The sequence below is a fragment of the Cebus imitator genome, unplaced genomic scaffold (assembly GCF_001604975.1).
Source record: "Cebus imitator isolate Cc_AM_T3 unplaced genomic scaffold, Cebus_imitator-1.0 Scaffold32, whole genome shotgun sequence".
Lineage (NCBI taxonomy): Eukaryota > Metazoa > Chordata > Mammalia > Primates > Cebidae > Cebus > Cebus imitator.
Genome location: NW_016107347.1, coordinates 1,915,755 through 1,940,746, shown reverse-complemented (window position 1 = coordinate 1,940,746; position 24,992 = coordinate 1,915,755). Strand labels below are relative to the sequence as shown.

At 37.1% G+C, this 24,992-nt stretch overlaps 1 protein-coding gene across 3 annotated transcripts in view; it reads right to left on the bottom strand.

The window, feature by feature from the left end:
• Nucleotides 1-17,906: 17,906 nt before the first annotated feature.
• GDAP2 (ganglioside induced differentiation associated protein 2) overlaps nt 17,907-24,992 on the bottom strand; it is a 70,745-nt gene continuing 63,659 nt past the window's right edge. For all 3 annotated transcript variants that reach the window (XM_017524164.2, XM_017524165.2, XM_017524166.2), the window contains exon 14: nt 17,907-19,731. In XM_017524164.2, coding sequence (XP_017379653.1) covers nt 19,684-19,731 — 48 coding nt within the window. In that variant the 3' untranslated portion in view covers nt 17,907-19,683. The remainder of the gene's footprint in view (nt 19,732-24,992) is intronic.

Sequence of the window (24,992 nt, the reverse complement as noted above, 5' to 3'; positions counted from 1 at the left end):
AAGGAGACATTAGGAAGATGATCATGGAACTAAATGATCACCAAAATGTAAAATGCCATGTTTAGCAGGTACTACTAGAATGTTAAAAAAGGCATATTAGAGTAAACAGGTTATATGTCAGTGAGTAAAAATAAAGAAGGAATAGAACAGGCTAGAAATATATTCAGAAGTTCAGCGAAAGTCACAGGTGGCTACTAAGAAAATGCAGGAAGTATCAGAGAACTTCTTAATAACATGCCGCACTAAATTCTTTGGATTCTGCTAAAGAGTGAGGTGAAATTGATGTGTTTCTTCTCTGTTTCCTAGCCTAGGAAAGGAGGCATGCTGATGATGGTGCCCAGGTTTGTATAGGCGAGCTTTACGTGCAGGTAGCCCCGCAGGTAGATATTAAGCACCCATTGGTGCTCATTCTTTCTCTTGTGTGTGTCAAGAGGCTTAGCTGTCAGGAAGGACAGGAACAGCTCTGGCCAGTTAGGCTTAATGGCTCATTTTAGTTATTCTGGGTGATTGAATCTCCACAATTACAGAAGGCTGCACAAAACTTCTTGGCAAGATTGCCTCATCATTACCTCACAGCCTTACCATAAGGCCCCATGCCTTGCAGGCTTAAAGCACAAGCTAACCATCTCTAGGCCTAGTATCTGGTCATTAATGAGGCTGTTTGGGACCTGAAACCCAATACTCACTTATACTACCCTTGCCTGGAAAAAACAAAAGTACTAAGGGTGAACGCTGTGAAGCAAGGGTCCAAACTGAAGTAAAGATCATTTGGCTGTCCCCAAAAAGGTATTCTAACTTAACTTGCATGGCTTCCTTGCTCTTATGACTCATCAAGTGGTTCCCAAATCCTAAATGATCAAGTGGTTCTCTTGTCTTACATCTTTTTAGTACCATATGCAAAAGCACAATTCATTTATTCTTTCAATAATTATTTGAGAGCCCACTATCTGTCAGAAACTGTTCAAGGAAAGCACTCTTTGCTTGTTGGATTGTGGGGAGATCCACGAAATCTGAAGGAAGGGGGATGGGTAGCAAAGGGTGCTTGGCTCAGGACAGCAGCCATTATCAACTAAATGGAAGAAAGTATTCCAGTATTTTTTAACAACTGATGTGGCTGAATAGGAGCCTGGTAGTAAGTGTCATCTAGAAAATAATGGCATATGACCAAAATGTGAATACAATGACTGTTCCAGAGACAGTGAAAGAAAATACTTAGGTTTTACAATGGAAATTTTTAGGGGAACCCTTAAAATAAAGTGGGAAAGGGAGAGTAGGTAAGAGCAGTACTTCAATGTTTTCTAAGCAGCAGATTTTGTTTTTATACTATTATGTGAAAACAAAACTAATCTTATTTACCTGGAGTGCGTCATGATCTCAAGGTCTGATGTAAGGTGATAAGGGTACAAAAACAACAGATGTTTTATAGGAGAAAGAATATAAACCAATAACACCTGAACTTAGTAACACCTGAATATTGATAACTTTCTCTCATTGATGTAACAGGAGGCAGTGGAGTAGAAAATAAAGCTCTAAGTCATGACAAGAAGCAGAAGCAGCAGGTCTGTTCTGAGCAATGTACTAGCTTCGGACTTGGTTGGCCTTCAGCAATGAAGGGTAGATATTTCCCTCACAGCTCTATTTCTGAAGACAAAAAATTGCATGTTAGGCTTAATAGGCTTCTCACTTTTCATTTTGAAGTAGTTTGGATCCAACAAAAGTCATTTTTAAGTATTAGTTTTTGAGAAGGTGACATTTAAGAGACTCAAGAGTTTTAAAAAGTATGGTCAAGAGCTATGAGCAGACTGTGAAGAGAGAAAAAAACATTTTAGGCCTATGTAATGCCCTCGACATGAACACAGAAAAAGGAAAGAAACCAGATATCTAAAAATCCAGTTGCTATGCCTATGGAAAGAATTCTAATCAATGTTATTCAGAGTGTGGTGAATAGCATCTTTCAATAGTCTGCCAAATCCTAAATGCAAGGTTTCTCAGTTTGAGATCTGATTTACCTGGAAGGATGATCCATAACTTCAAGATGTTTTTCAAAGCCATCCCTAACCTAAGAAAAGATTAAGAACCACTGGCATAAATTCATTCATTTATTCAACAAGCATTTATTCAGTGCCTACTATATGCCAGGTACTAGTCTGAGCACTGGGGTAGTGCAGAGGGAGTCCAATGAGGTCTCCACGCTTCACGGAACTTCCATTCTACTAAGGATGTTGGAAGCATTTATGAGTGTTTGAGTCTAATGCACTTGGGCTTAGGCACTGGTATGGCAACCTGGAACAGGTTTTTATGGCTCCCTGAACTTCCATTTCTTCCTCTATAAAGTAGGAATAAAGATTAGAACTTAAATGATTCAAATATCTAGCACAGGGATAAAAAGTCAGTAATTTAATTATTATTTATTATTAAATTCCCTTCACCAGGAAAAATTAGGTATGAGTTAGAGATATATCACTACTCCATTTTTTATAGATGAAAAGGTTAAGCTCAAAGGGGTTGCATGAATTGTGTTAGGCAAGGGAGTGATTAATATAACTGTGCTCTGAGGTAACTAGATGATAGACTGGCTGGCTCTTGATTTCTCTCTTCCATAATGCTTTTCCCTAATTAGGGGTCTGCTGGATTCATCAGCTTTAGAGAACCATTTAATTATTTAAAATAAGGATTGGCAAACCGACACACTGCTTGTTTTTATATGGTCCTCAAGTTAAGGGTGGTTTCTACATTTTTAAGTGGTTGAACACAAAAAAACAGTATTTTCCTTATACTTGAAAACAATTAGAAATCTAAGTTCTAGTCTCCATAAATAAAGTTTTATTGGAACACTGCACACCCATTTGTTAATGTATTGTTCTAGAATGGCTTTCATGCTACAATAGCATATTTAAATAGTTGTGACAAGAGACCCTATGACCTCCAAAGCCTAAAATATTTATTATCTGGTGCTTTACTAAAAACGTATGCCATTTAAAATGTCATTTTCTCTTGTAGGATAGACATACCAAATATACATCTTCTAAATTAGCAATGAATATATCTTGAAATTAAAAAATCAAGTGTATCTGATAAGTGTGCAGAGTGATCACAGCAATTAGAATATTTAAATGAGACAACAAATAATATTTATGAGCATTTTAGAAGTATTAAGTCATTTGGTCCTCACAACAACTCTAAGCAGCAAGTACTTTTACATTTGAGAGAAGCGAAATTCTAAAAGGTTGGAAAATATATCAGAGGCCACAAAGCTAGTAAAAGCTGGGCTGCAATTTGAATTGAAGCCTATACTTCTACCAGACCAGTATCACATAATGGTTAGCTCAACAGTAAGAAGCTTTGTATAGGTAGGCTTACCTAGTCTTTGCCTTTCCAAAATCTATTCCCTGATGCTACCTTATAGCTAGATTCATTACTTTTCTAAGATAGTTTGTGCCTTCTGTAAAATGAGAAAAATACCTAACTTGCGAGGTTTATCCTTTTCATTGACAATATTCAATATAATTGCCAGGTTATTGTAAAGACTTCATATATTTACAATGCCCTACATGTATCAATATATCACATGTACCCCCAAAATGTGTGCAACTATTATATATCAATCAAAAATGATCATATATTAGGTCACATAGAAACTTTAATAAACTAGTATGTGTGTGTGTGTACGTTTATATACACACACGTATATGTATATTACAATACCTGGATACTATATTATATATATATTACAATGCAAAATATATAATGTATATTTTTTATAATGCCTGGCATACTATAAATGATAGCTGCTACTATTTCATTACTATTATTTAGGAGATATTTTCCTACGATGCAGATGCATAGCAAATCTGCTAAGCCAACTGTGGGGTCAGCTATAAGAATTGCAGAGACAATTAAATATGTTCCCTAACCCCTGAAAGAAGACCTCACAATCATTCCCAGGCTGCCAGTGCTTGTTAGGCAGCTCCTCCTTCTGGAGATGGTTTTGCACCCATGGTAAAGGAAGGGAGGGACAAATACTGCTGAGTTGGAATGAGGAGCTGGTAATATGTCCTAGGTCAGTTCTTCATAGCTGATGAATGGTGCCTGCCTATGAGAAAGTGTGTGCTCTACAGGAAGAATCAACATTAGCATGTGGAGAAGGAACAGCTATTGTGTAGAAACAGGAGAGGTGGCAGTTGTGAGGAAAGGTAACACAGTAGTTGTAATTTTTACTCTAGAATTATCTTTTTTGAAAAAGAAAACTAGAGAGACTCAGACACTGAAATGTGCTATGACATTACTTTGAACCCCTAGCAGGTGAAATATCTGCTACAAGATTTCCCTAGTCTCTAATCTGGTGGCAGATATTTCCCCTGGTCACAGACCTAGGGGTTTAGTCTTCCATTGACGAACAAGCAATAATTACCTTCTTAGTGTGGGCCAGGCATTGTGCCAAGTACTGTGATCAGATCTTCTCAACTGATTCTCACAACTACCCTGTGAAATAGATGTTGATATCTCCATTTTATAGATGTGAAAACAGACTTGGAAGGGGTAAGTGATGCTGAATCTGGCCCAGCAGTGCTGGTAAGAATCAGAGTTAGGATTGAATCAACTCTTTTGACATCTGTTCCACTGCCCTTTCAACTACTCCTTAGCTTCCACTCATGGCTAGTGTTCTGTGTGGAGACAATGCCCTACATGTATTGAAATGTCACATGTACCCCCATGTGTTAATTTGTTGATTTATTCAAAAAATATTTATGAGACACATCATGAAGAAGTGTCTAAGAGGGAGCACAAACTGCAATAAAACCCAGACATGGGAGGAAGCGTGGAGGACAGTGGGAATAAGGAATGACTGCAAATGCGTATGGAGTCTTTTAGGATGTTGAAACTGTTCTACAATAGATTGTGGTGATGGTTATAAAACTGGTGGAGTATACTACAAATGATTAGACTGTACACTTTAAATGGATGATATTTATAATATGTAAATTATATCTCAATAAAGCTGCTAAAAATTAAAAATAAATATATCAAAACAGGATACGCCATAAAAGATTAGAATAGAAATAGGCATATGTCATGAGTCTTTACATTAAAAGAGAATATTGTGCAGGATTATGATATTATAGTTTGATTTTGGTACATGCCACAATAAATAATTATAAACATAAGAACAAAACAAACAAAACACCCCAGGTATGGCTAGATGCAAAGGTTCATGCCTAGAATCACAACACTTCAGGAGGTGGTGGCAGGAGAATCATCTGAGCCCAGGAGTTTGAGCCCAGCCTGGGCAACATAGCGAGACTCTGTTTCTACAAAATAAAAAAAATTAGCCAGGTGTGGTGGTGCATGCCTGTAGTCCCAGCTTCTCAGGATGTAGAGGTGGAGGATTGCTTCAGCTAGAGAGATCGAAGCTGCAGTGAGCCATGATCATGCCACTGTACTCCAACCTGGGTGACAAAGTGGAATTCTCTCTCTCAAAAAAAAGGGATTCCTATTTATTTCCTGTGTAACTCCCAAAGCTGTCATGTTAGGCTCAAAATTAGGTTTGCTGCGCAGGTGTGGTGGCTCATGCTGTGATCCCAGCATTTTGGGAAGCTTGGGCAGAAGGATCGCTTGAGGACAGGAGTCTGAGACTAGCTGGGGGAACATAGCAAGACTCAGACTCTATAAAATAAATAAATAAATAGAATTAAAAAAAATTACATTTGCTAGGACACCTTTTTCCATACCAATAAGATGGATTTAACAAGAAAGCAATGAGCACCTTAGTTCTAGTCTTGTACTAAGTGCTTTACAAAGAAAACCAACTGTAAAGCATACTTATGCTTCCTTTCCAAACTTTAAGCTCATCTCTCTATGGATTGAGAAGCAGACTCTGAATACGCCGGAATATATACAAGTTTTGACATAGATGAGAACCGAAAAGGGTTCCCTCTTAATTTGAAAAGTTCCCACCAATTCATGATTCCATCAAACCAATGGTATAATTCAACAACTGAGGTTAAAGTGAGTACCTTATTCCTACTTGAACTCAAATGTAAATGGTGCTGGATTTGATTCTTTCCTTGGGTAAAAGCTGTAAGAATTAAGGCTTTTCAATTTCTTTTCCAGCTTTACAGAATTTGATGAGCCTAAAGTAAAGCATCCTGTAACATCAGTAAACACAAAGGAATTTTAACATTAGAATTTACTTTTAGAAAAAGAGGCAAAAGCCAAGTAAGTCAATACCAGGAACTTACTTTAAAGATGCTCTGGAAGTCCCAGACTGTGTTCTTAGGGCAGTACAGATGCTGCCCTATCTGATAACCTTCTACACTGACCACATAGGATAAACTGAAACAGTATGAGAAGGATGAGATCGAGACACTGAAAGATCTGGATGTGCTTTCCAAATCATTACATAAACATGAATCTTAATAGACATATACTTACTAAACAACGCACAAAGATTATACTAAAAAAGCGTTTTCAAGAAAGTTGAAAACCAGGTTATCTTCTGTTTGTACAAAATTATTCCACACATAAATATTCTGTTTCACCCATTTCAGTTCATCTAGGGTTACAACATATTATGACTAAAGTCCATTAAGCAGTCAGTGTCCCTCAAGGTTCGACAAATTAGATTGTTTCTGTGTACACTTTAAGTTTATAACTTGATAATTCATTGGTTTAAGTTATGGCTGTTTGTCTATATTAGGGTTTATTAGGAAAAATACTCTTTGCTGACTTTGGAAACGCTTATTTTTTTCTGTGCTTACTCATCTCTAAGGAACAAAGACTAAACCATATAAATAAAAATCCTTCCCACCATTTCAATAGGCTAAAAACCCTTAATACGACACAAATAAGGGCAAGCGTTTAAAGAGGATGAGCTCAGATACTTAAAATTTGAAAGCTGTATCCCCTTACAGTTACTTTTGAAAGTACTTAGCATGTGAAAATAATCAATGCTTACTAAGCAAGAGGTGTTAACATTTGTATACATTATCTCTAGAGAGATACCTTAATATCCAATTACATGTACCCCATCTTCCTGTCACTCCACCCTCTATTTTATAGATGACAAAGTGCAGACAGAGATGATGCAATCTAACATCACACTGCTAGTAAATGCCAGAGCCAGGATTACAAGGACTCTTAAACCTTGATGTGGATGTAAATTGCCTGGGGCACCTTGATAAAATGGAGTCTGATTCTGTAGTGCTGGGGTGGGGCCTGAGAGTCTATATTCCTAACATTTCAATGTTCCTGATCCACAGACCTTCCTTTGAGTAGTAAGATTATCACAAGATTCAGTAAAGAACATCTAGATGCTCCTCCATCCCGTTTGTTTTACAGTATTGGCATACATAATCTTACTGTGCTTTGCTTTATTGTGCTTGGTCAAAAAAAAATTTTTTTTTTAATTGAAGTTTTGTGGCAACTCTGCACCAACCACGTCTACCAGTGCCATTTTTTCCCTACAGTATGTGCTCAATTCATGTCTCTGTCACATTTAGCAAGACACGTAAGAGACTGCAACACTGATGTGCCAATATTGCCAGAACATTTCCAATTTTTTCATTATTATACTAATATGGTGCTCAGTGAACTTTGTTGTTGCGACTGTAATCATTTAGTGGACATAAACTACGCCCATATAAGATGAAAAACTTAACTGATGAATGTTGTGTTCTGACGGCTCAACTGACCGGCTGGTTCTACTGTCTCTCGCCCTCTATGAGCTTCCCTATTCCCTGAGACACAGCAATACTGAAATTAGGCCAATTAATAACCTTACAATGGCCTCTAAGTATTTATCTGAAAGAAAGAGTCACATATTTGTCACTTTAAATCAAAAGCTAGAAATGATTAAGCTTAGGAAGAAAGGCATTAAAAGCCAAGAGAGGGTGAAAGCTAGGTTTCTTGCTCCCAACAGCCAAGTTGTGAATGCAAAAAAAAAAAAAAAAGTTCTTAAGGAAATTAAAAGTTCACAACAGTGAGTACAAAATGTGAAGAAATTAAAACAGTCTTATTACTGATAGGGACAAAGTTTTAGTGGTCCGAATATAAGATTAAACCAGCTACAACATTTCCTCAAGTCAAAACTTAATCTACAGCAAGAGCCTAATTCTCTTCAATTCAATGAAGGCTGAAAGGTGACAAAGCTACAAAGAAAAGTCTGATGCTAGAAGAGGTTTAAGGAAAGAAGCTGTCTCCATAACATAAAAGTGCAAAGTGAAGCAGCAAGAACTGATGTGGAAGCTGCAGCCAAGTTACTCAGAAGATCTAGCTAACTGATGAGGGTGGCTACACTAAACAATAGATTTTCAAAGTAGACAATACAGCCTTCTATTGGAAGAAGATGCCTCTAGGACTTTCATAGCTAGAGAGAAGCTACTACCTGGCTTCAAAGCTTCAAAGGAAAGTCTCTCTTATTAGGGGCTAATGCAGCTGGTGACTTTAAGTTGAAGCCAGTGCTCATTTGCCATTCCAGAAATCCTATGGCCCTTAATAATTATCCTAAATCTACTCTACCTGTGCTCTAGAAATGGAACAACAAAGCCCAAATGACAGCCTATCTGTTTACAGCATGGTTTACTGAATATTTTAAGCCATTGCTGAGATCTACCTCTTAGAAAAGAAGGGTTCTTTAAAAATATTACTGTCCATTGGTAATGCATCTGGTCACTCAAGGTCTCTAATGAAGATTTACAAGATGAAATTTTCATTCCTGTTACCACAACATCCATCCTACAGTCCACGGATCAAGGAGTGATTTCAACTTTCCAGTCTTATTACTAATGAAATACATTTTTTGTAAGGCTATAGCTGTCATAGATAGTAATTCCTCTGATGGATCTGGACAAAGTCAGTTGAAAACCTTCCATAAAAGACCATTCTATATGCCGTTAAGAACATTCGTGATTCACAGGAGGAGGTCAACATATTAACATTAATAGGAGTTTGGAAGTAGATTCCAACCCTTATGGATGACTTTGAGGAGTTCAAGACTTCATGCAAAAAGTAACTGCAGATGTGGATGAAATAGCAAGAGAACTTGAATTAGAACTGGAGCCTGAAGATGTGACTGAATTGCTGCAATCTCATGATAAAATTTTAATGCATAAGGAGCTGCTTATTATGGACGAGCAAAGAAAGTGGTTTCCTGAGATGGAATCTACTGGTGAAGATGCTCTGAACACTGTTGGAATGACAAGGATTTAGATTTCACAAACATGGTAAGCACTGGCAGGGTTTGAGAGGACTGACTCCAATTTTTAAAGAAGTTCTAATGTGAGTAAAATGCTATAGGACAGCATTGCATGCTACAGAGAAATCTTCTGTGAAAGGAACAGTCAATGGACGTGGAAAACTTAATTGCTGGTTTATTTTAAGAAATTGCCATAGTCACTCCAACCTTTAGTAGCCACCACCTTGAATAGCCATCAACAAGGTAAGACCCTCTACCAGCAAAAAGATTACGACTTGCTGAAGGCTCAAGTGATCGTTAGCATTTTTTTACAATAAGGAATTTTTAAATTAAGGTATGTACACTGGCTTTTAAAACATAATGCTATTGCACACTATAAGCTACTGCATAATAACTTTTATATGCACTGAGAAATTTAAAAATTCTGGTGACTTGCTTTATTGCAATATTCACTTTACTACAGTTATTTGAAATGGAACATACTATACTCCAAGCTATGCCTGTACTTGCACATATAGTGATAGGGATTCAAGATACTTAGAGCTTCAGTTCACAGTGTCCCAAGTTATGCCAGGGATTTTGTTCGAGGCAAAACTGCGATCATGTGTCATTGACTTACTCTGTGAAGTTGCATTTGATGTATCTGTAGTAGGGCATTTCTTTCACTATGCTGCAATTTATTTCCACTTAGCTGGAATACTTCTTTTATAATTTTAAGTTTCCAGCACCTAGCAGATAGGCCAAAAGTTTAATGCCGAAAGCTGAGCACCAAACTCTTCTTCTCTTCTTCCTGGGCCCACAGACTACATTTTCTAGCCTCCTAAACTTGCACTTAAGTGTAGCCAAGTGATTGAGTTCTACATAATGGCATTTGAACATAAGTGGTATGTGCCACCTCCAGGTCTGGCATATAAAAACTTTGTGGGCAGGTCCTCCATGCTGTTTTCCCATCTACCAGCTTGAAGCAGAAAAGCACGAATCCTTTGGGAGCCACATGTTGAACCTGGCAGAGCCCCAGTATTGAAGATGCTTAGGTCTCTGAATCAGGACTTGGAGAAGAGCTGCTTGCTCATCAAGAACATCTGTTTAGGTTTTACTTGAAAAATGCATTTCTATTGTGGTGAAGCCATTATGCATTTTCAGACTGTTTGTTATAGCAGCTAATATTATTTTAGCATATAGATCCTTAGTAATGACTTGCTGAATGACTGGAAGAAGTATAGAGTTTCTCTGTATTGTGATCTTGCCCATTTCATGCAGGAACAAGCCAGAATTTCTATGCTAGCAAATTAGTGTCTGAAAAATGAGCTCATAGGTAGGAATTCATTTTCTCCTGTGGTAGCTTCCGTAATTTTATTATGAAGCTTATCTTGGTACACTTTTGGCAGTTGATAGGGTATCACTGTCAAAGTCTGCAGTTTTCTAGGTGGTGTAAGTTCATCATACTCAGATGAACATTTTCTTAGTGTTACTTTGTTGCCCAAGAGGTGGTTCTAAATGCTGTTTTCCTGTTTAACTTTGCTGAAAGGAGGAATTTCTATTTAAGGGATGAGACAGTAAATGAGCATTTGTGTAAAAAAAAAAAAAATCCAAATATTTAAATTTAACGTAACATTAAACCCACCTCAAAATATTTTCATAGTCCCAGAATGATGATTGCTAACCTCTGCTGCTAGGTCCAAACTCTGGTCCTCCCCTGGAACTTGGCTAAGCAAATGTCACATAAACAAAAAATAAATAATGAATTTTTTAAAAAAACCCGTCTTTAGAGGACATAAGAGGGAATGTTAAAGTCTAACAGCTGTGCAAATGTAGTTATCAACCAAACAGCTCAAGCTATCAGTGGCAAAGTCACCCTAAAACAACCTAGATTCTACATGATTTGGCTCTTAGTCCAACCTGCTTTAACTAGCTTGAGCCTCCATTTCTTCATTTGTAAAATAAGAGGTTTTACTGTAATAAATAAATTGCATCATAAATTTTAACACCTAATTTTACTATTAGAAATAAAATCGATAGATAACATAATCTACATACTTAAAAATACATTTTATAATTTATATTATTGCAAAATGTAAATGCCAGACACATCTAAACTAGAAAACATAAAGAAATAGTCAAATGCCTTAAAAACCTACTAATAAAAAATAAGTTTGGATTTTAAAGAAGCAAAAGACTAGAGGTCATCCTATTCATGAAGTAAAAGGAAAGTTATATAAAAATGTCTTATTTGTATTCAGTAAGAGAAAGAGGAACATAACTTTATGTGAAGTAGGCTTACAATTCAAGTCAAGTAACATGGTTGAAATGAAGAAAATTAGGAAGACTGGGCTATATCTACAAATGTTATGCCAGAGCAATTTTCTTTTTCTTTTGGAGACAGAGTCTTGCTCTGTCACCCAGGCTGGAGTGCAGTGATGCTACCTCAGCTCACTGCAACCTCCACCTCCCAGGTTCAAGTGATTTTCCTGTCTCAGCCTCCTGAGCAGTTGGGACTACAGGTGCATGGTAAGACGCCTGGCTAGGTTTTATATATATATATATTTTTTTTTTTTGTAGCAGAGACGGGGTTTCACCATGTTGGCCAGGCTGGTCTCAAACTCCTGACCTCAGGCGATCCACCCACCTTAGCCTCCCAAAGTGCTGGGATTACAGGCGTGAGCCACTGCACCCGGCGGAGCAATTTTCTTACAGTGTGATATGTTGAGGCAGTGATGAAGTATTACAGAAAACATATATTCCATCTTGATAACCCACACATATGGAGAGAAATTAATTCAGTAAACTTAAAGACTCTGGAGATGTAGAAAAGAGGCTGCAATGGAAAGAATCAGTAACTCTCACAACATAGATTATAATTATTGTGTTGTTATCTAGGATTTGATAGACATATTTTTAAAATAATCTTAATTAGCAAAATTCAGTAACAGTCTCATATTTCCTGTGTCTTCATTACTTTAATAATTTGTGCAAATTTATGTTTCAGTAAGTAGAGAAAATTTTTAAATTTGATACCTATCATCTTTGTTAATAGGTACCAGATTAGTTTCTTTTGCAACCCTTTCCTAGTATTTTCTCCCATTACCCAAAGAGAGATAAAGCAAAACAAACAAAAATCCAGCCTATAGTATATTTCTTCATTTTTCAGAACTGCAGTTTATCTTAGAAAACTAAGAAAAGACAGAAGACTGACTAGAAACTATTTAAAAGTTTTGAAAGGTGTTTTACATATGAACATTAAGATGTTTGCACACTGCTTCACACAAACTGGCATGGAATTATCAGAATAATACTGATTGGGGGGAATGCTTCTTTGGCAAAAATGCTATATGGCAATTCAGGGAGAATCTCATGTTATTAGTTATTGATCATAAATAGGCAAGAGAATAATAATGCCAATATTAGGACCATTGAGCCCAATGGTCCTAATATTTCTTTACTGCAGCACAATCTGGCATGACTGCCTTTAAATGAAATCTCTATTTATTTCATGCCAATTTGAAATCAGCACATCATACAATCTTAAAAGGAAATTTAGCTATTTTACCCTCTATAGAATCATTAATTTGATAATAAATATTTTTGAGAAAATATAGGACAGAAAACTTTTTAAATAAGCAATTTACATTGATATTCTATATTTAAATTATTTTTTATAAAAGCATGAGCTTTGGAGTCAGATTTGGATTTGAATCCTGATTCTACCACTCAATACGGAATATATATATAAAGAGCTTAGCAAAGTTCTAGGCACATAGTAAATCCTCAAATGTTAGCTGTTATTTCTAATCAAAGCAGTGGTGGCTGCCATGAGGAACACTACTATGCCTGCTTTATGTACACTATTGCATTTGTTCCTTCTAATGATTCAATTATTATTATCCCCAGTGAATACAGGAAAACACTGAGGTTCAGAAAAGGCTGAGAAACACGCCCAATGTCTGAGTGTGTCAGAAGCCAAAGTGCCTACTATGTTACTGACCACTAAATTGCTGCTTCTTAAACTGGAGTCCATGAGAAATTCTTGTGGAGTATGCAGGTGTCCGGAGTAGGAAAGTGCCCATGAACTTACTATGAGAATTAAGCATTATTAATGCCGATGAAACATTTTTAAATAATTAATATTCATGTTCTGAGCTATTTGGATAACTATTAAAACCAAATATTGGCAGAACCATTTCAGTGCTTAGTTTTGCATTTACTTCCTTTTTAAGGGTCAGTTCTACATTAGTGGGGGAAGGCTTATGGAGAACAGAGGCTGTTTTAATAGGGGAATGATGCATTTGGGCTAGAAGAGAACCAAATAACATCACTATGTGCTGAACATTAAATCGTCTGAATAGAAAAAAAACAGGGTGAATTGGGTCACCACATAGCACACAGTAGTACATGACGACTGAACTGAAGAGAGCCTGTACTGCAGCACTCAGTACCATAATCACACTCCAAGTGATGACTTCATTTTATCAAAACATCACCATCCATCATATTTAATGTTATCTTAAATTTTAGTAGTTTTATAGTTTTGCTTGTGTCAACCTGTAAACTTGTTCTGGTTTTATACTTGTGTAAGACCTATAAACATAAAGCATTTATACCTAGGTTTATGTATATATTATTTAGATAACATTATAATAAATATGTTAACCAAAAACTGAGGGGTAAGAGACTTTTTCCTTATTAAAAAATGACGTACATTATTCAGGTTTGAGAAAACTGGTCTACACGGTCCTGCTTGTGAGTGTGGTCTTCAGCAGGTCACTTAACTTCTATTACCACCAACCTCACAGGATTTGTAAGAGGATTAGAAGAGATGATATGAATATCAGAGTGCCTGGACCACAGAAAGGATTATAATGATAGTTCTGTCTCCTTTCCTTCAAAGAGAAAATCTGGAAGCTAAAAGCAGTCTATGCTCTTTTACTCTAACTGTGGTCTGGGGACCAGGAGAATTGATAACACCTAAGAGGTTGTTGCAAACTGATCATTCCAGAAGCCGCCCCAGAACTACTGAATTGAAATCTCCATTTAATAATATTCCCAGCTGATTTGATACATTCACATGAAAGTTCGGGAAGCACTAGTCCAGGTCTCCATAGAGAATGCTGACAATAAAATTCACTGAGTTTTTAACTACTCTTCAGGTTAACTTTGGTAATTAGAGAAAGGCCTGATGTAAATGGCCAAAAAATAATGTCCCATCCTGGGATTCAATAAAAACATTATTATTTCACTACTGATTCTTTATAGGCTATATTTGTATAGTGTAAGACCCTCTTTAAAAGGGATCTAACTTCTAATTCAGAATCAGCCAAAAATATTTTAAAATGGAAAGTTTTCATAAATGCTTTCTGAATTTTCAGTAAACAGATTGAAAGCATTAGTTTTCCTTTGCCCAACAGCAATTAAAATAATTTATATACGTTAAGCTCTTATTTAGCTCACAAGATCTGATCTAATAAAGTCCCGTCCCAGTCTGTGATGACTATGTGCTTACCTTAACAGAACACATTACAAAAAAAAGGTGTGACTGTGTATACAAAACATATTATCTTTACTGTCCAACAAAAGTACCAGATTACATTCTGCAGTTGTGATTTTGTTAGTATAATTTACCTGGAGTATATCTATGCTTTTCTTCCTGAACTCAGTGGTCCTACACATTTAAGGCATGCTGTACTTGAAAAGATTCAAAGACGCTGTTCTTGGAAGTGTAAAAAATAAAGTTAGTAATTAATATATGAGAGTCACTAATACCTAAAATGATGTTGATACCATCTGTTTAAGGACTAGTTCAGTGAGAGTCAAAGCTTGAACTAGGTTATTTATTGCTCTATGTTCTTTACATAGGGACCACAGAAGTCAGACTCTAAGAATGTAGTCAAGCAGATTATGCATATATGTTTGTGCATGTATATATATGTATATATGGTTAGGCCTACCAGGCAATCCTTATCATATCTGGGTTTATGAAATGACCTAGATTATAGATATGTTATGAACTGAATGCTTGTGTTCTCCACCTTGCCTGCAAATTCATATGCTGAAGGCTTAACATAAAAAGTGATGGGGTTTGAAGGTGGGGCCTGTGGGTGGTAATTATGTTATGAGGGTTGAGCCCTCATGAATGGGATTAGTGTCCTTACAAGAAGAGACAGGAAAGTGACCATGTTTTCCTCTCTCTCTTTCTGCCAAGTGAGAATACAGCAAGAAGCAGATCATCTGCAAACCAGAAGAGGGCCCTCATCAGGAATTGCATTGGATGGCACCTTGATCTTGGGGTTTCTCAGCCTCCAACTGTAAGAAATAATGTGTTGCTATGCCACCCAGTTTATGGTATTCACCCAAAATGACTATGGTAAGGTAAGGCCCTCCTTCATTCTTCATGGTCTCCGGTAATTGCAAAACAAGAGTTAATTATATGCCAAGCAGCATCAGTGCTAACATAATTAAAACACTCTAGTGCATGTAAATTACAATGATTACAACTTAAGAAATATATAACACAAACCTGACCAGGCACGGTGGCTCACGCCTGTAATCCCAGCACTTTGGGAGGCCAAGGCAGCAGATCAATTGAGGTCAGGAATTTGAGACAAGCCTGGCCAACATGGTGAAACCACTTCTCTACTAAAAATACAAAAATTAGCAGGGTGTGGTGGTGCATGCCTGTAATCTCAGCTACTGAAGAGGCTAAGAGAGGAGAATTGCTTGAACCCCGGAGACGGAGATTGCAGTGAGCCAGGATCGCACCATTGCACTCACTCCAGCCTGGGCAACAGAGCGAGACTCTGTTTCACCAAAAAAAACCACAAAAAACAAAACCTAACTCCAGTTTTCAAGGTGTTTTATATTATCTTGCAGTTGTTTTGGTCCTTAATACAATCAATCAACTGTTGCTAGAACCACACAACTCTCCTTTATCTAGTACTTCAAATTCTAATCATTTCTGTTTATATATTAAGCAATTTAAACTCTATATACATACATACAGTCAATGTATCAGGGAAATACAAAAAGTGATCTTTAGTTTATGCTGAATACTTATTATTTCTCCATTAACTGTTATAAAGACAAGACCAAACCTACAGTTTGAATTAAACAATATCCAAGCAAACAGAAAAGAGGAAGAAATAGGCAAGCAATGTTTTTCTACTAGAGTGACTTCACTTATCCTTCTTTAGAAAGAAGTGATATTTTCTTTCTTTTCCATTTCAGAAATTTGATAAAAAAAAAATCTATTTTTCCTACCAAAAATACTCTAAAAATCCTCTGCTAATTACTCTCAAAATACTGCAGATGTATTTCTTTAAAAAAGGAAATACATGCTGGGTGCGGTGGCTCACGCCAGTAATCCCAACACTTTGGGAGGCCGAAGGGGGTGGATCACTTGAGGTTAGGAGTTTAAGACTAGTCTAGCCAACATGGTGAAATCCTGTCTCTACTAAAAAAAAAAAAAAAAAAAAAGTTAGCCAGGCATGGCACTTGTAGTCCCAGCTACCAGGGAGGCTGAGGCAGGTGAATTGCTGGAGTCTGGGAGGCGAAGGTTGCAGTGAACTGAGGTCACACCACTGCACTCCAACCTGGGTGACAGGGCGAGACTCTGTCTCCAAAAAAAAGAAAGAAAAAAGAAAAAGAAAAAATAAAGCACCAGCCAATAAAATATAATACACATTAAAGGAATATGTACCATTTGCCCTCAAGAGTCTAATAAAGGCTTACATTTTAAGAGGTAATTTTCACTAAAAAGAAACTTGGATACAGATGAATTAAGAACCCAAATACACGTGGAAGCAAGGAATGCACTAGTTTTAAAAATATTATGCCTTGTATGATTAATAAATTTTTAAATAAATTTATTATTTAATAAATTAATTTATTAATCATGCAAAGGCATGATTTTGTAACTTGTGTCTTCAAAAATTCAATTATCATTTGGCATAAGCAAAGCTTAATTACAGACTTCGTGGTGCTTTGAATTAACATCAGATGCTGGTGGTCATCTCCACCTAGTCTCCCATTTATCCTCTAATCTGTCACTGAAAATGGCATGTATTATTCAAGCTAAATGTTTTCACAAAGGCAGATTGGTAGACCAAATGTTACTTAATCATTTCAATATCAAGGTCACTATGTTTCTCCTCTAGGATTTGGTGCTTTAAAGTAACTTCATTCTACAACACTTCGGACATCTATAAAAGCATGAACTCGGTTCCACATCAAATTTAGTTTCAGTGAGAACAGTGGTCCTTATCTTTCTTTAATCACTATTGAATTAAAAAACACAGTTGATATGTATATAGTTCTGTACCACCTTTATACTGTAGGACATCAATTGTACTAAAATCTCAGCATATGTAGACTCCTGCTTGTGTTCCTAAACATTAATATATTGGTATGAATATAGCAAAGAAACATCCTTTCAAAATTATTGCCGGTAAGAAATTGTATATATAAAGTTGCTTCCTTTAAAACTGGCAAAGTAGCTTACAGACTTTATTATCTATACAGAAAACATTCGGGTCAGATGCTTGAGGCAGCCAAGTTCCCCTTTAACAAGGAAAAGTTGGCAGACTTTCATAGCTACTCCTTGTGAAAAAGATACCTCAAATATGATCTCAGATTGACTGTAGAAGATGATGTTGAAGTTTCAGACTTTTAAGGCACAGGGCCCAAGGGGTTAAAAAAAAAAGTATTATTTGAGAGAAAGTTTAACAGTTGACATCTGACTGGCTGCCTGGATATGATAACCTAGGGGACATAAAAGAAGACCTTAACATAGATGTATATATAAGGATCAAGTAATTTTGAGGTCTGACACAAAGAAAATGTGTTCAATACATGCAAAAGATAAGAACCTTTATCTAAAAAATGTAAAGCCCCTTCTTGTTTATATGAGAAAATACAGGATGAACTTAATGCAACTATAGGGGGATTTCCCTATTGTAAATGAAGAGAGTATATTTCTTTGATCTCCAATGAAGAATTAGTTTGGGCAAAAAAGGATGGGTCCTTGGAAGCATTGATCTGGATAGAACTGAAAGGTTCTGCATTTTTTTCTCTGAACTGCCAATGTACATGATGGGGTGAGGAAGATGGGGCCATGGGTAGGTGGCTGTAGGAATATAAAAAAAGTATAAAGATACCCAGATGGGAATAATAATAGTTTGATCTTAATTCAAGAAGAAATGTTTAAAATGGCCAACAGATGCCTCTCACTGAAGTATAGCATCAAGGGAGGAGCAGGCCAGAAGTGATTCTGGACAAAGCAGGAAGGAGGTCATTAGGGTTGGAATTTTACACTAATAGGTCCTGCCCCACAAAAAGAAAAATCACTCAAATGATATCAAGGACAAGAGGAATGCTGTGTACCATTCACTCATATATATTTATTCCCATTTAAAAACTAACTGAAGATACCCCACCACAACAAAGCCCATTCTAAATGCTATCTTCATGATACCTCTATGAGGTAGACAGCATAATTCTAATTTTTATTCATAAGCAAGCTAAGGCACAAGTAGAGCCTGAGTGGTAAAAGTGGTCTGCCAATTATCAGGTCCCTGGATTTGTTCACTGTGACATACTTCCTCCATACTGATGCAGGCAACTCAAGAGATGCTGCTATGAAATGTCCTTAGAGGCAGTAGACCTGATAGCTAAACAAAATCATTCATGACTCTGGAAGACAGCACACTCTCTGCTCACTACTGGAGTCTTGGGAGATGCTCTTAAAAGTACTAGTATGTGCGGTCCTTCTGAATAAGACCAAATCATCCATGATTATAGGAAAAAGGCTGAAGATACAGTCTTCTTGTTTCCCCACACTGTTGAGATTAGAATAGTGGCAATCTTAACAAATTATATCATCCAAGGAACCTTCAGTACTTAAAACTTTAGTCTTAACTTGTACATTAACATTCTAAGTCCTATATTTGCTAATGATTTTGATGTTTTTTGTCAGATATATTTCCACATTCTTGGTCCCAGGTAATTCTCTTTTAACATAGCCAATTTATCTTTATAAAATGTACATGGTGTTAACACCATGGATCTGAAGCAAACAATGCATCTGATTAGCATACATTGGATCCGTATATTTCGAGAATCACTTAAGTATACAAAGGAAGCGTGCAATGTTAAAGAGATGATGTGAATAGTCTTGGTGGTTTATCTAATGGGGAATTTGGTGTCCTTCAAGAAACTAAAGATACTCAAAAGTTGCTCCCCATTTCTATTAATGACAATCTAAAAATGAACATTTCCATTTGATATAAATATACAAATTTAAAATGTATGCAGTTCAGAATGGCCTACCATTTTTAGATTGTTTATGTGCCCGAAAATATACAGTCAATAAAAAAATACCAGAGAGGTGGGGACAAAAGGCTCTCTGGGTCTGTACAGCAAAAATGAATATCACTTCAACAGGTAGCGATTTGTGGAGGAAGTAGCATCCTGGGAATCAAGAAGCACTGAAAGATGGCAGGTCACAAATCTGGTGATGGGGGATATGATGTATAGTAAGGCCCGTTTTCCTGTGGAAAGAAAAAAGGACAAGAACATTTAAGTAACAGAACCAATTTAACTGGGAATGTGAAAGAAAGGGATTTACAATCATTGAGGTCATGATATAAAATGTCTAGCACATGTCTGGCACTAAGCAGGCCCTCAGTCGTTAGGTAGTTCAACGGGTATCACTCAGAGTATAAGACAGGTGAAGGCAATAGGATAATATTGTTTTAAAAATATACCACTTATTACATATTTTATATGCCAGGCATTTTATAGTTGCTTTTAAAATAATCCCTTTAAATCTTCACATAATGCCATGAAGTAGGTAACATTCTTACTTTACAGAAGAGGAAAGTGAGGATCACACAGATTGCATAATTTACCTGAGGTTACCTAGTTAGTAACCAGCACAACCTGAATTTAAATCCAAATCTATTTGACTCTAACATACAGATTCTTTATTCTTAGACTGTGTTGTCTTACTGTGTGTCAAATCTTAATTTAGAGTTATGAAACAAAAAAGTTATCACAGAGGAATTTAATAGCTAGAACTATTTTGGCAGAAGTGAGTCTTCATGACATGCCTACGTGGCAAGGCTTGTAAAAATTGCAGTTCTCAGGAAATTTACTTCAAGAACAAGATGGAGAATTAAATGCCAAACCTTTAATGTCAAGGTAAGGGCAACAAATTACTGTAAGGGTGAATTTTTTGGCCCTTAATTTGGCTCATCTCAATAAAAATCAAGGCAGTTAAGTTTATGATAGAAGGATCCTCAATTAGATTTATGAGACTTACGATTGGTTTCTCATTTTTAAGGAAAGTATTTCTTTGACAAAGAATTTGTTTTTCAGCAAATCACAAACAGAAAATGCTTAGCACTAGTACCAGACAATAGTTTGGAATGAAGAATTAAGTAGGAAGAAAATAACATTTCTTCATGGTACATTTACTTTGCAGCTATTATAGAGCATTAAACCTACGGAGTCTTGAACATGGTAGGTAGTGAAATGGCTTGAGAGACTAAATAAATCAGGTACTCAGCCATTCTTCATCACAAATGCTTTGGAGCAAGAATTGATCTTGGGCCATATCCAGGAAAACAAGAACACATCTAGGAAAACTTACCTTCTGATTATAAACCTAATTACGTATCAAACAAGATTTAAAAAAAAATAGGTAGAAAAAAATCCTAGAATTTTGCTACATTTCTAAAAACTTGAAAAATCTTAATAAAACCTTTTTTTTTTTTTTAATTGACAAATGGGACCTAACTAAACTAAAGAGCTTCTGCACAGCAAATCAAATTATCATCAGAGTAAACAGACATCCTATAGGATGGGAGAAAATTTTTGCAATCTATCCATCTGACAAAGGGCTAATATCCAGAATCTATAAGGAACTTAGGCAAATTTCCAAGAAAAAAAAAACTTCATTAAAAAGTAAGCAAGGATACGAATAGACATTTATCGAAAAAAGACATATATGTGTATATGTGGCCAAGAAACATGAAAAACAGCTCAACATCACTGATCATTAGAGACATGCAAAACCACAATGAGATACCATCTCACGCCAATCAGAATGGCGATTACTTAACGTAAAGAAATGCTGGAGAGGTTGCAGAGAAATAGGAAGGCTTTCACACTGTTGGTGTGAATGTAAATTAGTTCAACCATTGTGGAAAACAGTGTGGCAATTCCTCAAAGATTTAGAACCATAAATACCATTTGGCCCAGCAATCCCATTAGTGAGTATATACCCAAAGGAATATAAATCATTGTTATAAAAATACATGCATCTGTATGTTCACTGCCGCAGGATTCCCAATAGCAAAGACATGAATCAACCTAAATGTCCATCAATGATAGGCTGGATAAAGAAAATGTGGTACATATATGCCATGGAATACTATGCAGCCATAAAAAGGAATCAGATATTATTTGCAGGGACACGGATGAAGCTGGAAGATTATTCTCAGCAAACTAATGAGGAACAGAAAACCAAACACCATATGTTCTCACTTATAAGTAGGAGCTGAACAATAAGAACACAAGGACACAGGAAGGGGAACACTTACTGGGGCCTGTTTTGGGAGCGTTGTTGGGAGAGCATTAGGGAAATAAGCTAATGCCTGCTGGGCTTAATACTTCGGTGATGGGTTGATAGGTCCAACAAACCACAATGGCACATGTTTACCCTAACAAACCTGCACATCCTGCACACGTATCCCGGAACTTAAAAATAATAAAAATAAAATATTTAAAAAAATACCTATAAAAATATTTCACTAACCAAATCCTGTATCTTGAATATGCATGGAAGCTATACTTACAGAAACATTCCCTGAAGAGATGAATCTATTCTGAGGTTCATCTGAAAAGTTCACCAGCTGCCTTTAAGAAGTCTCTATTCTATTCTATTACCATTTTCCCCCTAAATTTCTCGCATCTACATTAAATTGTGATAAACTAAGAAATGCAAGTTCAATACTTAATGCCATGAAATAGAATTTCTACTATTAATCTCACACTGGGCAAGAGGCTGCTGAGCAATCAAATATTTTTTCTATTTCTGGAAACAATGACAGAAATTTAAAGAACTGTTGCCAGGCAAAATTGTATATTCTCTGCTCTGTTAAGACTGCCAATTAGGGAGGATCCAAGATGACCGAATAGAAACAGCTCTGGAGTGCAGTTCGCAGCAAGAATAATGTAGAGGGTGAGTGCCCACCGCATTTCCACACAAATTTTCACTGCCCACAGACCAGGAGATTTCTGGGCCGAAAAACGCCACGAGTTTTCAGCACAGAGTTTTCAGCTGGTGCCGGATTGGTGCACAGAAACTCACACAAATTTGGGCGGCCGTTTCAACTGGTGCCTGGAATGCCTGGAAGACAGAGCTGGCCACTGAACTGAAAGGGAGGGGGCAAAGACAGGGCACTAGGTGATCTGGCTCGGCAGGTACCACCCCCACAAAACAAGCAATCGGAAACGCTCTGGACTGAGAGTTTCGCAGCAAGTGCAGCTGGACCCAGGATGGTCCAGCTCAGTGAGGGGAAGGGAAACTACCACTACCGAGGCAGTTCACCCAGCAGCTGGGCAGAGCCTGCAGCAGCTCAGCAACACCTCCGCTGGCAGACTGTGACTAGACTACTCTGTGCAGGGCAGGGCATCTATGAAAAAAGGCAGCAGCACATCAGCACATCAACTTATAAATAAAGCCCCACCTTCCTAAGACAGAGCACCTAGGAAAAGAGGTAGTTATGAGTACTGCTGCAGCAGACTAAAATTACCTGCCCAGCAGCTCTACATGGAACAATGGAGTTCCCAGAACAGCACTTGAGCTCCTATAAGGGACAGACTGTCTCCTTAAGCAGCTCCCTGACCCCTGTATACCCAAAGAGACACCTCATAAAGGAGAGCTCAGGCTGACATCTGGCAGGTACCCTTCTGGAATGAAGATGACAGAAGAAGAAACTGGCAGCAACCCTTACTGTTCTGCAGCCCCTGTGGGTGATCCCCAGTCAAGTAGGGTCTGGAGTGGGCCTCCAGAAGTCCTGCAGCAGAGGGGCCTGACTGTTAGAAGGAAAACTAAGAAACAGAAAGAAATAACTTCATCATCAACAGAAAGGATGTCCACTCAGAGATCCCATCTGAAAGTGACCAACTATAAAGACCAAAGGTAGATAAAGCCACTAAGATGGGAAGAAACACAAAAGGATGAAAGAAGCACAAAAAGGATGAAAACACCAAAAACCAGAACGCCTCTCCTCCTCCAAAGGATCACAACTCCTCACCAGCTCGGGATCAAAGACGGTTAGAGAATGAATCTGATGAATTGACAGAAACAGGCTTCAGAAGGTGGGTAATAACAAATTTTTCTGAGCTAAAAGAACACGTGCTAACCCAATGCAAAGAAACTAAGAACACAGAAAAAAGATTAGATGAGATGCTAACTAGAGTAAACAGCTTAAAGAAGAATATAAACGACTTGATGGAGCTGAAAAACAGCACGAGAACTTCAAGAAGCATACACAAGTTTCAATAGCAGAATCGACCAAGCAAAAAAAAGGATATCAGAGATTGAAGATCAACTCAATGAAATAAAATAAGAAGGCAAGAATAGAGAAAAAAGAGTGAAAAGAAATGAACAAAGCCTCCAAGAATTATGGGATTAGGTGAAATGACCTAATCTACGTTTGATAGGTGTACCTGAATGTGATGGAGAAAATGAATCCAGGCTGTAAAACATTCTTCAGGATATTATCGAGGAGAACTTCCCCAACCTAGCAAGGCAGGCCAACATTCATGTCCAGGAAATACAGAGAACACCACAAAGATATTCCTCAAGAAGAACAACCCCAAGGCACACAATCGTCAGATTCACCAGGGTTGAAATGAAGGAAAAAATGCTAAGGGCAGCCAGAGAGAAAGGTCGAGTTAGGGAAGACACACAGCAGATCTCTCTGCAGAAACCCTACAAGCCAGAATAGAGTGGGAGCCAATATTCAACATCCTTAAAGAAAAGAACTTTCAACCTAGAATTTCATATCAAGCCAAACTAAGCTTCATAAGTGAAGGAGAAAGAAAACCCTTTATGGACAAGCAATTGCTGAGAGATTTTGTCAACATCGGGCCTGGCTTATAAGAGCTCCTGGAAGAAGCACTAAACAAGGAAAGGAACAACCAGTATCAGCCACTCCAATAATGTACCAAATGGTAAAGACCATCAACACAATGAAAAACATGCATCAACTAACAGGCAAAACATCTAGCTAGCATCAAAATGGCATGATCAAATTCACACATAATAATATTAACCTAAAACGTAAATGGGCTGAATGTCCCAATCAAAAGACACAGACTGGCAAATTGGATAAAAAGTCAAGACCCATCAGTGCTGTATTTCAGAAACCCATCTCACATGCAAGGACACACATAGGCTCAAAATAAAGGGATGGAGGAAGATTTACAGAGCAAATGGAGAGAAAAAAAAAAAAGCAGGGGTTGCAATCCTAGTCTCTGATAAAATGGACTTTAAACCAACAAAGATCAAAACAGACAAAGAAGGGCATTACATAATGGTAAAAGCATCAATGCATCAAGAAGAGCTAACGATTCTAAATATATATGCACCCAATACAGGAGCACCCAGATACATAAAGCAAGTTTTTAATGACCTACAAAGAGATTTAGGCTCCCACACAATAATAGTGGGAGACTTTAACACTCTACTGTCAGTATTAGACAGATCAATGAGACAGAAAATTAGCAAGGATATCCA